This window comes from Mobula hypostoma, chromosome X1, assembly GCF_963921235.1.
Source record: "Mobula hypostoma chromosome X1, sMobHyp1.1, whole genome shotgun sequence".
NCBI lineage: Eukaryota > Metazoa > Chordata > Chondrichthyes > Myliobatiformes > Myliobatidae > Mobula > Mobula hypostoma.
In genome coordinates this window covers 33,458,719-33,471,705 of record NC_086128.1, presented here as the reverse complement: position 1 = coordinate 33,471,705, position 12,987 = coordinate 33,458,719, and the positions used below count along the sequence as shown (strand labels likewise).

At 44.7% G+C, this 12,987-nt stretch overlaps 2 protein-coding genes across 3 annotated transcripts in view; one reads left to right on the top strand and one right to left on the bottom strand.

The window, feature by feature from the left end:
• Positions 1–11,366, top strand: part of nr1d1 (nuclear receptor subfamily 1, group d, member 1) — a 31,070-nt gene extending 19,704 nt beyond the window's left edge. For both annotated transcript variants that reach the window (XM_063037693.1, XM_063037694.1), the window contains exons 5-8: positions 2,291–2,937; positions 5,098–5,283; positions 7,774–7,984; positions 9,906–11,366. In XM_063037693.1, the coding sequence (XP_062893763.1) occupies positions 2,291–2,937; positions 5,098–5,283; positions 7,774–7,984; positions 9,906–10,102 (1,241 nt within the window). In that variant the 3' untranslated portion in view covers positions 10,103–11,366. The remainder of the gene's footprint in view (positions 1–2,290; positions 2,938–5,097; positions 5,284–7,773; positions 7,985–9,905) is intronic.
• Positions 1–12,987, bottom strand: part of LOC134340450 (thyroid hormone receptor alpha) — a 534,574-nt gene that overhangs the window by 13,349 nt on the left and 508,238 nt on the right. The window contains exons 16-17 of the mRNA XM_063037714.1: positions 9,555–9,615; positions 6,940–7,014 (exon numbers count right to left, since the gene is read on the bottom strand). Coding sequence (XP_062893784.1) covers positions 6,966–7,014; positions 9,555–9,615 — 110 coding nt within the window. The 3' untranslated portion in view covers positions 6,940–6,965. The remainder of the gene's footprint in view (positions 1–6,939; positions 7,015–9,554; positions 9,616–12,987) is intronic.

Sequence of the window (12,987 nt, the reverse complement as noted above, 5' to 3'; positions counted from 1 at the left end):
ATTAGTTTAAACCCTCCCCAACAGCGCTAACAAACCTGCCTGCAAGAATATTGGTTCCCCTTGGATTCAGGTGCAACCTGTCACTTTTGAACAGGTCATACCTCCCCCAGATGAGATCCCAGTGATCCAAGAACCTGAAGCCCTGCCCCCTGCACCAGTTTCTCAGCCATACATTTATCTGCCAAATCATCCTGTTTCTACCCTCACTGGCGCGTGGCACAGGCAGCAATCCAGAAATTGCTACCTGGCATGTCCTGCTTCTCAGCTTTCTACCTAGCTCTCTAAATTTTCTTTTCAAGACCTCTTTGCTTTTCCTTTCTATGTCATTGGTACCAATATGTACCAAGACATCTGGCTGCGCTCTCTCCCTGTGCAAGATGTAACAGACGTGATCCAAGACATCCTTGACCCTAGGACCAGGGAGGCAACATACCATCTGGGTGTCCCATTCATGTCCACAGAATCTTCTGTCTGTTCCTCTGACTACTGAGTCCCCTATCACTACCGCTCCCCTCTTCTCCCTCTTTCCCTTCTGCGCCACAGACCCATTCTCAGTATCAATAACCTGATTTTTGTGGCATTCCCCTGGGAGGTCATCCCCCACAACAGTCTCCAAAATGATATATTTATTATTGAGGGGAATGGCCTTTGTGCTAACTGCCTATTCCCTGTCTCATTCCTTCCCGTGACAGTCACCCAGCTACCTGTCTCCTGCAACTTAAATGTGACTACTTTCCTGTAACACTGATCCATTATCTTCTCACTCTCCTGTTCAAGCCAGCTGTTTCTCCAGATCTCTAACGTGGTCTTCAAGGAGCTGCAGTGGATGCACTTCACGTAGATGTAAACTTCAACAATTGGCATGAAGAACACACAGCAGCTATTTACTACACTGGGTACAGTAAGAGGGAGGAAAAGAAGGAAACTTAACAGAAAGTTACCCAGATCCAATGCCTCTTTCAAGTCGAAGCCTCCTTCGAGGCAAAGCCTGACATGCCTACTCTCACCACCGGCCTACTCCCAACAACGTCCACCCTGTTTGTCCCTTCTGTACTTTTAAACAAGCGTCGTTGACCTGCAAGAAATCTAGTCTCTGTGGCCTGCTCCTGCCGCTGATTGGGCCATCGGAGTTATTATTTAGAGATACAGCACAGTAACAGGCCCTTTTGGTTCAATGAACCAACACTGCCAAGTACACCCTTGTGTCCAATTAACCTACTAAACCATACATTTTTTGGAGTGTGGGAGGAAATGAGAGGAGACCCATGTGGTCACAGGGAGAACATACAAACTCCTTCCAGCCAACAGCAGAATTGAAACAAGATTGCTGGCATTGTAATAGCATTATGCTAACCACTGTGCCTTCATGCCAGCCTCTTTTCCTAATATTTGAATAATCCACTTTCAATAAGCACCATACCCCACAGTAAAATTCTATGTAGTTGCGGTTAGCAGGGCTGAAAGACAATAGCAATTGATTATCTGCTTACTTTTGTTTCTTAAAATGCCGTTCTCCATTCTTTATTCTCTGGAGAGAGATTTTTGCTCCCTTAGCCTGCAGGATGGATTCATGAGACACCATCTTCTGCATGATATCAATTCTCAAATCACTTCACAGTTACAGTTAGTGCAAGACAAGTTATTCTCTTCTTTTACCAGTACGTCCCCAATGCAGACAAATGACTACTGCCCTCAATTGCTGAGATTTTGTATCATTTCATTGTAGGGATTTCTCTTTGCTTTTTGACTTGCTCTCTTTCTCGCCACAGACTGTGGGTATTGCCATCTCTGTCGAGAGAACAACCAAACTATTTATTTTGTTAATTTGGTTCAACAGCAACAGCCCCCACTACAGCTGCTTCCGTGCATGTTGTTGTCTTTAGCGGTTTGACCTGCACCCTACACCTTTAGGGATTCTCTCCTCTTTTGCTTTGGACTTTTTTAGACCTACAGCATGGTTACAGACCCCTCCAGATGAATGGGTTGATTCTGCTCCTGGATCTCATGGTAATGAACCTACTAGCCTGCACGTGTCTGGGATGTGGCAGTAAACTGGTTCACCCAGAGGAAAGCCGGGGTCAGGTTTGAACCTGGGTCTTTGGTGCCTCTACCAACTGTGCCGCCCTTTTAAAGCAGAGTGGTTCACTTTGAGATGATAGCTAAAGGACCGGGGAAACACTTCATTCTCCACAATTCTGGATTAAATTTGAGCTTCAGAGGTGCCAAGTGCGATCGTTTAAACAGCGAAGATAGCAGCTGAATAACCGATCTCCTCTTATTTTCCTTGCAGCCGTGCGTTTCGGGCGCATTCCGAAGCGGGAGAAGCAGCGTATGTTGGCAGAGATGCAGAGTGTCATGAATAACATGGTCAACAACCAGCTGGGTGGGGAGCTGCAGAATGAACTCCAGCCCCAGCAGCAGAACTGGCAGATTCAGCCCCCGCTGGCCGTCCCCATGCAGACAATGCAGCAGGAGCGCACGTCGCCCTGCCTCCATTCCCAACCGCAGTGCAACCTGCAGCAGTTGTACTGTTCCAGCACAGAGGCCTCCATGGAAGAAGTCATCTACTCCATTTCCCGGGCTCACAAAGAGACTTTCACCTATGCCCATGACAAATTAAAGCAGCCAACAGCAACCTGCCAACACAATGCAGAGATGATGAACCATAACGCTAACTGCTGCTTAAATGGGTACCACGTCAATGGTGTGAACACCATCTATCATCAGGAGAACAACGTTTTCCACAAAAGCAGTGGCAGTGGACTGAAGAATGCGTGTTACCCTTCTTCCTTCCCCAATGGCCACATTAATGGACATTACCAGAATCAGTCCAATGGACACAAATTACATAATAGAAATTTGATCAGTGCCAATGGTGAGATGGAGACTGGAAAGGGGCGGCCCTGCCCATGGAAAGGACAGAACAGTGTTGTCCTGGTAAGTTCATGGCCATTGAATTGCCCATGTCACAAAACACCGATACTGGTTTTTACTTGGCAAGGGGCACACTAAACATGTTTGCAGAAAGTAAATGATCCTCCTCATAAAATGCTAACAAAACAGAAATCAAGTAAAATTAATATCCACATGGAGATACAGTGACTGTACGTTGAAATCTAAATTTTGAATAACTGTTGGAGATTATTATTTTTGATTATACGTAGATCTAGAACAGAGAGTGCTGTCAGACTTTAAACAGCACTTCAACAGAACAGCAATAATTCATTAACAAATCCATCCACCGTTTCAGAGACCAGCATCGCCTCATGTTTTTTAATTCTTTCCTCTAAAAACGCATGGTTTTCCAGTAATCCAGCTGCTGTTGTCTACTTCAGTGAAGTTGCCTACAGCGTAGTGCCTCTTTTAAAGGGTAACTTGTGCAATGAAAATTTTTTTTAAATTTCCATTTCCTTGCTAAAAACAACCTAAGTATCACGTTTGCACTGCATGATATTTAAGAAGTAAATGTTGCCACAAGAGTACCTCTCATCCTTTCTGGAAATATTTCACGAAGTCTAATTTTTGACACTGAATCTCATTTTGCTCCTCCCTGATCAAGTTAATTGCCCAGAAGCAGCCCTGCTTTACAAAGCAAAGCATTTATGTAAAAAAAAAGTTGTCACTTTTTTAATTCCTCCTATGGAGATGATCTTTGTTACATCATTTCAAATAAATGGTCATAGAACACTACAGCACAGAAACAGGCCCTTCAGCCCATCTAGTCTGTGCAGAACTATTACTCTATCCAGACCATAGCCTTCCATAACCGTCCCATCCATGTACCGATCCAAATTTCTCTTAAAAGTTGAAATTGAACCCGCATCCACCACTTCCACTGGCAGCTCATTCCACACTCTCACCACTCTCTGAGTGAAGAAGTTCCCCCTCATGTCCCCTTAAACAGTTCACCTTTCACCCTTTAACCCATGACCTCTAGTTCTAGTCTTGCCCAGAATTAAAACTTGTATTCATTGGATGAATATGAAAGGGTGATTATGGTATTAATCTCAGAGGTTCTGGTTAATAAAATGTTATTTTAGCCTGTTCACATAGTCAGTTGGTCCTAACTGCAGAGAAATACCGAGTCTTTGGAAAACATAATTCCATGCTGTTGCCACAAAGAACAAATTACTATTGCCTTCTCACAAGCTGATTTGTCAGGTAAAATACTGACCTTCCTGAAGTGGGAATGTTAAAAGAATTTAAATTGAGCAATTATTTTGGATTTATTATTTAGTGCATTTTAAGTAAGTAATCCATTGAAATTGATGGAATATTTTGGAGTTGTAGCACAATTAGAACACAGAACAGTACAGCACAGTAAAAGCTCTTTGGCCCATGATGCCAGCCTTGTACCTTACATGAAGATCAATCTAATACATCCCTCCTACATAGCCCTCCATCTTTCTATCATCCATGTGCGTATCTAAGAATCTCTCAAATGTCCCTAACACATCTGCCTCTACCACCAGACTGGCAATGCGTTCCAGGTATCCACCTCTGTCTGTGTGCTTGAAAAAAATAGAATTACCTCTGATAACAAAAACATCTGACATCCCCCTATACTTTCCCCCATCACCTTAAAAATATGGCCTCTAATATTTTCACCCTGGAATAAAGATGCTGGCTGCCCACCCTATCTATGCAGCTTATTATCCTATGCTTCTCTATCAAGTCAACTCTCATCTTTCTTTGCTCCAAAGAGTAAAGCACTAACTTGCTCAATCTTTTTCATAAGACCTGCTCTCTAATCCAGGCAGTTAGCATAATTGTGGTATTAATTTGAGACAAGAAGCCTATGGTAGAGAGATTGTAAAGATATTTGAGTGATATCACTTGTCTTTTGAGCAGGATGTTGTTGGAATGGGCTTTACTTCCATGTTTTCCAAAGGCGCAGTCCCCATTGTTTGTGTGTTATCAACCAGCCAACAAAAAAGACACACAGCACAGAGGAGACGAATTGAATTAAGTCATTATGGTTATTTTGCCGTAAGCTCACCTCCTTTCGTGACCACAGAGTAGAGTAGATGTTTGTGGGTCGCGCTCATTGGTTGGGCGGTGGTACATCATCACACTTGCCTCTCTTCCCCTCTGCAGGCTTGCCCGATAAACACACAGCCACATGTGGATGGCAGCAGGTCAGTGCAGCAAATTTGGGAGGATTTTTCCCTGAGCTTCACGCCAGCAGTCAGAGAAGTAGTGGAGTTTGCAAAACTTATTCCTGGATTCAAGGACCTATCCCAACACGACCAGGTCACCTTGCTGAAAGCTGGTACCTTTGAGGTGAGTAACAGGATCTAACTTTGGTATGGATGTAAGGAGTTATCTTCCATGTCAAATTCAGAGTAGAGTTTGCCTGTCTCTCTGAGTAAAGTTAAGATTAATTTTAAACCAGACATGGAATGAACATTATTTAACTCACGTATCGAGACAAATTTGGTTACACTTAGTCTGTGGGGTGAAGTTTAGTGGTATGAGGTTTTTAAAGTCCACTCCCACTGCCCTCTTGGAATCAATGGAATTATACAAGATTATGGAACAATAGGATACCAAAATAGGCATCCGTTAGTCTCGTGAGACCATGGATTTGCGCCTTGGAAGGTTTCTGGGGCACAGGCTTGGGCAAGGTTGCATGGAAGACCGGCAGTTGCCCATGCTGCAAGTCTTCCCTCTCCACGCCACCGATGTTGTCCAAGGGAAGGGCACTAGGGCCAATACAGCTTGGCACTGCTGTCATCGCAGAGCAGTGTGTGGTTAAGTGCCTTGCTCAAGGACACAACACGCTGCCTCAGCTGAGGCTCGAACTAGCGACCTTCAGGTCACTAGACTAACGCCTTAACCACTTGGCCATGCTCCAACACAAACTAGGGGTGGTTAATACCCTCTCCCCTGTATTCTTAGTTCATGTATTGTAAGTGTTGCTGTCCATAGCAGCTACAGATAAGATGCAGATTCAGCTGTCAATCATGTCCAACAAATTGCCCTGTGTTTACCAAAGACGAGCACAGGCAGAGCAAAATGAAAAAAGTCCAAAACTTACAGAGGGTTGAATAGCACTTCAAACAAAAAAAAAATCTCTTTAAATATAAATTTCAGCTCAAGGGTTTGAGGTGTTTAAAATTTAACAGCACACAAGCAGGAATGGCTTCATGGCATTATGGCATGAACCAAATACTTGATCTATGTCCCATATCTTGGTCCATTACATCTCTTCAAGTTGTTATTCAGGTTCCTCTTGAATATGTGTTGAATATTTTCTGCCACTCTCTACTGGGGCACCAGGTTCAGGAATCTGATTACAAGTTGAATGGAGTTCCTTTCCCTCACCCACCTTCAATTGTTCTGAGTTACTGACCTCTCCACTGAGGCAAATAAAACATTCCGGCTTGTGCTCTTCCAAATTTTAAACGCTTCAATCCCTTGAGCTGAACCTTTAATTTAAGTAGTTTTTTTTGTTTGAAGTGCTATTCAACCCTCTGTCGGTTTTGGGGTTTTGTTTTCTGACTCTGTACTGTCTGTGCTGATCTGTGGTAAACACAGGGCAAAACAGAGCTTTGTAGGATGAGTTTGACAGCTGATTCTACTTCTTATTTGTAGCTGCTATTGACAGGCAACATTACCATGCACGGACTGGAACACAGTGGAGAGGGTACTAACAACTAACCCTTCTACCCAAGTTTGGTGGGCTCAGAGGAGGGAGGGTAACAATGTTAAATGGAAGGCCAGGATATTGCTTCCTGTCAACCCTGACCAGTATGAAACAGCAGATGGTGTGTCTGTGTCTGTGTCTGTGTGTGTGTGTGTGTGTAATGGCAGTCATGATTCAAAGGAAAACTTAAAAGTAAAGAACTTATCTTGGTGTCAGAGGCAGTTTCTCAAACAGGAAACACAAGGCATCTCAAAAATCAGACTTTCATTGTTAAAGCATCTTTGACATACCTGACCAAAGTATCTCACAGTCATCATCACATGGAAACCCGGCAGCCAATCATCAAATAGAACCAGCAAGCAATCCTATTTAAAAAAAACACCAAGTGACTACAACCCTTTGTAATATTGTGAATTAAGAGGTGAATATTGGCCAATACTCTGGGGAGACCCCCCCCCCCCGCTCTTTGAAGTGGTGTCATGGATTCATTCTTTTTTTTAAGCCCTTCTGAGGGGCCAAGTGGGGTTCATACAAAATGTGGCATCTGCTACACAATGCATACACAAAATGACGGATTCTGACTCTTCTCTTATCCTTTCTCTTCTCCTCACCTGCCCATCACCTCCTTCTCTTTTCTCCCATGGTCCACTCTCCTCTCCTATCAGATTCTTTCTTCTTCAGCCCTTTACCTTTTCCACCAATCACCTCCAAACTTCTCACTTCATCGCACCCTCCCCCTCACCTGGCTTCACCTATCATCTGTCAGCTTGTACTCTTTCCTTTCCCCTTACCTTCTTATTCAGCCTTCTTTTCCCTTCCTTTCCAGTCCTGATGAAGGGTCTCTCGAGACATCAACTCTTCATTCCTTGTACCTGGCCTGCTGAGTTCCTCCAGCATTTTGTGTGCGATGCTCTGAATTTCCGGCATCTGCAGAATCTCTTGTGTTTAGTATTGTAATACAGTGAGTGTCAGGCTGGATTTTGGTGTTCCCGTCTTGAACCAGGGATTTTCTGGTTAACTTGAACTGTGAGATGATGTGCCCTGGTGGCGTTATTACCAAGGGCAGGGAAGGCCCACTGCTGCAGAGAATTTACAGCTGATGACTCTGCCTTCCTGTGTGGCAGGTGCTGATGGTGCGATTTGCATCACTGTTCAACGTGAAGGAGCAGACGGTAACTTTCATCAGCGGGACCACCTACTCCATCGAAGAACTGCGGGGGATGGGAATGGGAGACCTGCTGAACTCCATGTTTGACTTCAGCGAGAAGCTGAGCTCCTTGCACCTCAGCGAGGAGGAGCTGGGCCTGTTCACAGCCGTGGTGCTAGTCTCAGCAGGTAAGGGCTCAGTCGGGTGGTAGAATGGCAGAAGGAGGGATTGGAGTTTGCTCTCCAACTCCTTTTGCTTGTGATTCCAGATCGTTCTTGTTATGCTTGGAGTGTAGACACCCAAATGAATTGTAAAGCACCCTAGGTTCCTCCTGTGATTTATTCATACTGTGACTCTTCAGCCCAAGAGACTGTGTCCACCATTAAGGACCCATTTACACGGACCAATTTTATTCTCCTCTTTCCATCCAGTCCCTGTAGACTCTACCTGTCACCCACATATTAGGAGTAATTGACAGTGGTCAGACGAACCTACCAGTCTGCACACCGTTAGGATGTGGGATGAAACAGGAACTCCCAGGGGAAACCATATAATTACAGGGCAAAGGTGAAATCTCCACAGAGGTCACAATTAAACCAGATAGCTGGAACTGTGAGGCAGAAGCTCTATTATCTGTGCCACTTAATAATTTTTAACCATTTGTGGGATCTGGGAGCTTTGCTGCCCAGCTCTAATTGCCCAGTGGTTTCCTTGGCCATTTTGAAAGTTGTATAAGACATTGCTTCGTCACACATTGGCCAGATCGGGTGAAGATGACAGATTTCCTTTGCTGAAAATGCAATCATGAACCAGGCAGCTTCACACGACTCACACAAAATGTCAGACTTGCCAAGTTCCTCATGCATTTTGTGTGTGTTGCTCAAGAATTTCCAGCATCTGCAGAATTCCTCGCATTTAGGGTTTTTGATACCAGCTGCTCTTTCAATGTTAATAAATGCAACATAAATTCCCTACCCACTGTAGTGAGATTTGATCTACTATATGTGGTTCACTGCTCCGGGCAGCTTGCCTGCCTGGTAATATAACCAAGGTCGGCTCATCGGCTGCAGGAGTCAGCTCAATTGCCCAGTTGCAGATGTCACGGATTCAGGAGTCAGCAAGAGCCTGCTTTCCTCTCCAACAACATACAAGTTGATCTGACCTCGGCCTCAGCTCCACCTCCCCACCTGACCCCCATTAATCTTTGACTCTGCTGCCTCCAAGGATCTCTCTGTAGTGATTAGATTAACGAGGGATTAGATAAGCTTTATTTGTCACATGTACATTGAAGTGTACAATACAGTAAAATACATCATTGCGTCAACAACCAACACAGTCGGATGATGTGCTGGCGGCAGCCCGCAAATGCTGCCACGCTTCTGGTGCTAACATAGCAAACCCAGAACTTACTAACCCTGACCTGTACATCTTGGAATGTGGGAGGAAACCTGAGCACTCAGAGGGAACCAACATGGTCATGGGGAGAGTGTACAATCTCCTTACAGATAGTGGCGGGAGTTGAGCCCGCGTCGCTGGCACATTAAAGCTGTACACCAGGCGCTGCACTACCCTTGTGACCCTAGGGGCATTGACTATTTTCAGTGAAGCCTCCTGGGATAGAGAATTGCAACAATCCATGACCTCTGAGAGAAGCAATTCCTCCTGAACGCTGCCTTAAGTGGGCAGTTGTTAAAAGCCTTGGCTGTGCTGCACCTATGGTTTTCCAGGCAAGCCCTGTACAAATGTTTGGGGACTCACCACTTCCAACAATAGACACATATGGACGGGGAACTCCTTGACATCTGGCGTGCACCTGAACCTGGAGAGTATCAAAAACACAAGCGTTGTTACATGCACTCCATAATTTAGCAATTTAATAGTTGGTTTGTTGACAGCTGTCTGGAGATATTGATGAATCATCAGCTGCTAACAGGGGAGGGGAGGTCTTGTCTGTAGGGTTCTTGCACAAACCCACCAGGTCCCAGTTAAAGACGGGAGTGAGCTTTTGTGTAGAGCCAGTGTAACCATGTTTTAAAACAACTGCTTTTGGAGGTTGTTTGGGTTGACTCTATTGTCCTGTGGTCTCTCCCTCCCTCCCTCCACTTCCAGATCGCTCCGGAATCGAAAATGTAGACTCGGTGGAGCAGCTCCAGGAGACGCTGATCCGAGTGCTCAGAGCGTTGATCATGAAAAACCAACCCAGCGAGGCCTCGCGCTTCACCAAGCTGCTCCTGAAGCTGCCGGACCTCCGCACGTTGAACAACATGCACTCTGAGAAGCTATTGGCCTTTCGGATAGACCCCTGAGCTCCTGCCAATCACCTCCCTGCCTCTGCTACATTTTAAAAGCAATTTTTATTTTATTTCAATGAACATTCAGATGACATATTGCAAAACATCCTGTAAATATGTGTATATTTCAGCTGTCAAGGGAGTGTAATATATTCTTATAAGGAATGTTCTACAAATCAATATATTTAAAAGCACCCTTTGGGACCTCTAATATGTCTGCATACATGAGTTTGATGGTAGAAATAGGTATGAGGTTAAATACTTGGTTTGAGTAATGAATAAAAGTCATTTGGAGATCTGTGTGCCCTGGAGTGAGCAGGCTGGGGTTCCCTTTCTGATCCAATTTTCCCCTCCCCCCCTCCCCCCGCATCTGGTTCAAATTGCGGTAGGTGGACGAACCTGTAGCCAGGCCTAGCGCTGCAGAATCCTTGTGGACACTGCGCCCTCACAAAACATTAAAAGGGCAAACTTCGGATCCCAGTCCCAACCAAGATGGTTGTCAGAAGACTGAGCGACTCCCATGTAGGGCTGCAGTCTGAGGCAGAGTGACAGAAACCCATCTTGCCCGTGCATCGTTTTGTTTGACGCAATTCACATTTCATTGACTGTCCTGCGACTGTGTCCATAGAACAGCTGACAACTCGAGGCATTTTGTAGAAAACAATGAACTGATCAGAGAAAAAAAAATCCAGTTTCCATGTCTGTCCTGGAAGCTCGCTTTCAAACCCCCGGAATTTTGTGAGCGAATTGCTGTGTCCTTGTGATTTAGTCGTATTTTAATATCCCTGTTGAAGACTCTCTAAGCCTGATTGATGCCACTCCCTCTCTCCCTGAGAGCTATATGGAGCAGAAAGTCACTGATTCAGATCGTGTTACAATGACCTCAATACCTCTGGGTCAGCAGAGTTGGCGGGGGCTGGGTGTGTTGAAGGGAATGGCGGTAGCAGTACAGCAGGGTGGACAGCTGCGGCTTTGTGATAGCTGGAAAGACAGTGTGGGTGTTGGGGTTTACTGTGAAAACCTATTGCCTTTCTTTGGGGTCCTGCAAAGAGGAAGCTCGCTGGGGGAGAGCTGAGAACCTGTGGGAGAGGAGGTGGACGGAGGCATATTGTGTCAGACATAACCCTGGGTGGCTGCTGCATGAGTGCAGGATCTGCTCTGGATAATTACAGTTATCATCCATCTGTGTCCTTCAATTATTGATGTGTTTGTGAATCCAGATCAATCCATTAACAATTTATAAAAATTAAAATAACAAATGCACTGAATTAAACAACAAAGCAGAGCTTGGTGTCTTCTTGTGTGGTGTCGGCAGAGCGCTTTTTGGAGCAATGGACCATGGCAAGGTGGGCTTGAGTTGCTCAAGAACTCTGATTTCAGAGTGGAGAAAACAGTATCCTACGGTGCCACAGACTGTTATTGATCAGCTGGAATGTTTTGAGAACTGGTATTGGTTGATTATTGTCACATTTACTGAGAGAATGTTTCCAGACAGACAGTACCGTGTGATCAAAGCTGAGCCAGAGCCTTTTTCCCAGGGCAGAAATGGCTATTATGAGAGGTATAATTTTACAATGATTGGAGGAAAGTATAAGGGGGATGTCAAAGATAAGTATTTTTTTTTTACACAGACAGTAGTGGGTGCGTGGAACTCCCTGCCAGGGGTTGTGGTAGAGGTAGATACATTAGGGACATTTAAGTGACTCTTAGATAGGCACGTGGATGAGAGAGAAATGGAGGGTTGTGTGGGAGGGAAGATTTCGATTGATCTTGGAGTAGTTTAAAAGATTGGCACAACATTGTGGGCTGAAGGGCCTGTATTGTGCTGTACTTGTTTTATATTCATGCATAAGTACATTGAGGTTGTAAAAGGAATGACATAACTTTGAGTAAGTGTCACAGTTACAGAGTAAGTGCTGTACAGGTAGACAAATAAATTGCCAAGTGCCACAACGAGGTCCGTTGGGAGATCTTTTGGCATATGAGAGGCCTGTTCCAGAGTCTGTTGCTACATGCTCTCAGGCTTTTAAACCTTCTGCCCGATTGGGGGGGTGGAGGGGTCCTTGATTATGTTGACTTCTGAGTTGGATGCTGTTGGCAGATTTTATTGGGTAGTGTAGTAGTTAGTTGGTTAGAATACAAAAATATGGGCTAATAATACAAATTTAAATCTCACCACAGCAGCTAAGGAATTTAAATTTAGTTAATTAAATAATGTGAAATTAAACCATGCTAGTGACCATACAACAATTAGGCATGTATGCTTTGAAGTTTAAAAGTACAATATCATTGAAATGCACTGAAAATCTTCCAGGGCTTGGGAGGGTAGATGCAGGGATGTTGGTTCACCTAGCTGGAGCATTTGAAACCAGGAGTCATAACCTCAAAATCAGGGCATTTGAGACTGAGGAAAGAAGGAATGTCTGCACACAGAAGGCTTTGCACCTTTGGTGATCTCCATCAACGGGGTCCTCACTGCTGAGTACATTCAAGTCATAGATTAATAGGCTTTTGATTATTAAAGGATATGGGACAATTGGTGAGGGGCCACCCCTATCCCACATACATTTCCAGACCCCCCCCCCCACCAATCTCCTGACCTACCCATCACCTCTCTCTGGTCCCCTCCTTCCCTTCCATGGTTCACTGTTGTCTCCTATCAGATTCTTCCTTCTTCAGCCCTTTACCTCTTCTGCCTGCCTACCTTCCAGCATCTCCTATTATCCCCCTCCATCCCAGGCTCAAGGACAGCTTCTATCCCACTGTTATCACGCTCTTGAATTGACCTCTCGTATCATTATATGGACCTTTGGTCTCATAATCTACATTGTTGTATCTTGCACTTTATCATTTACCTGCACTTTTTCAATAGCATTTACACTTTATTCTGCATTGTTATT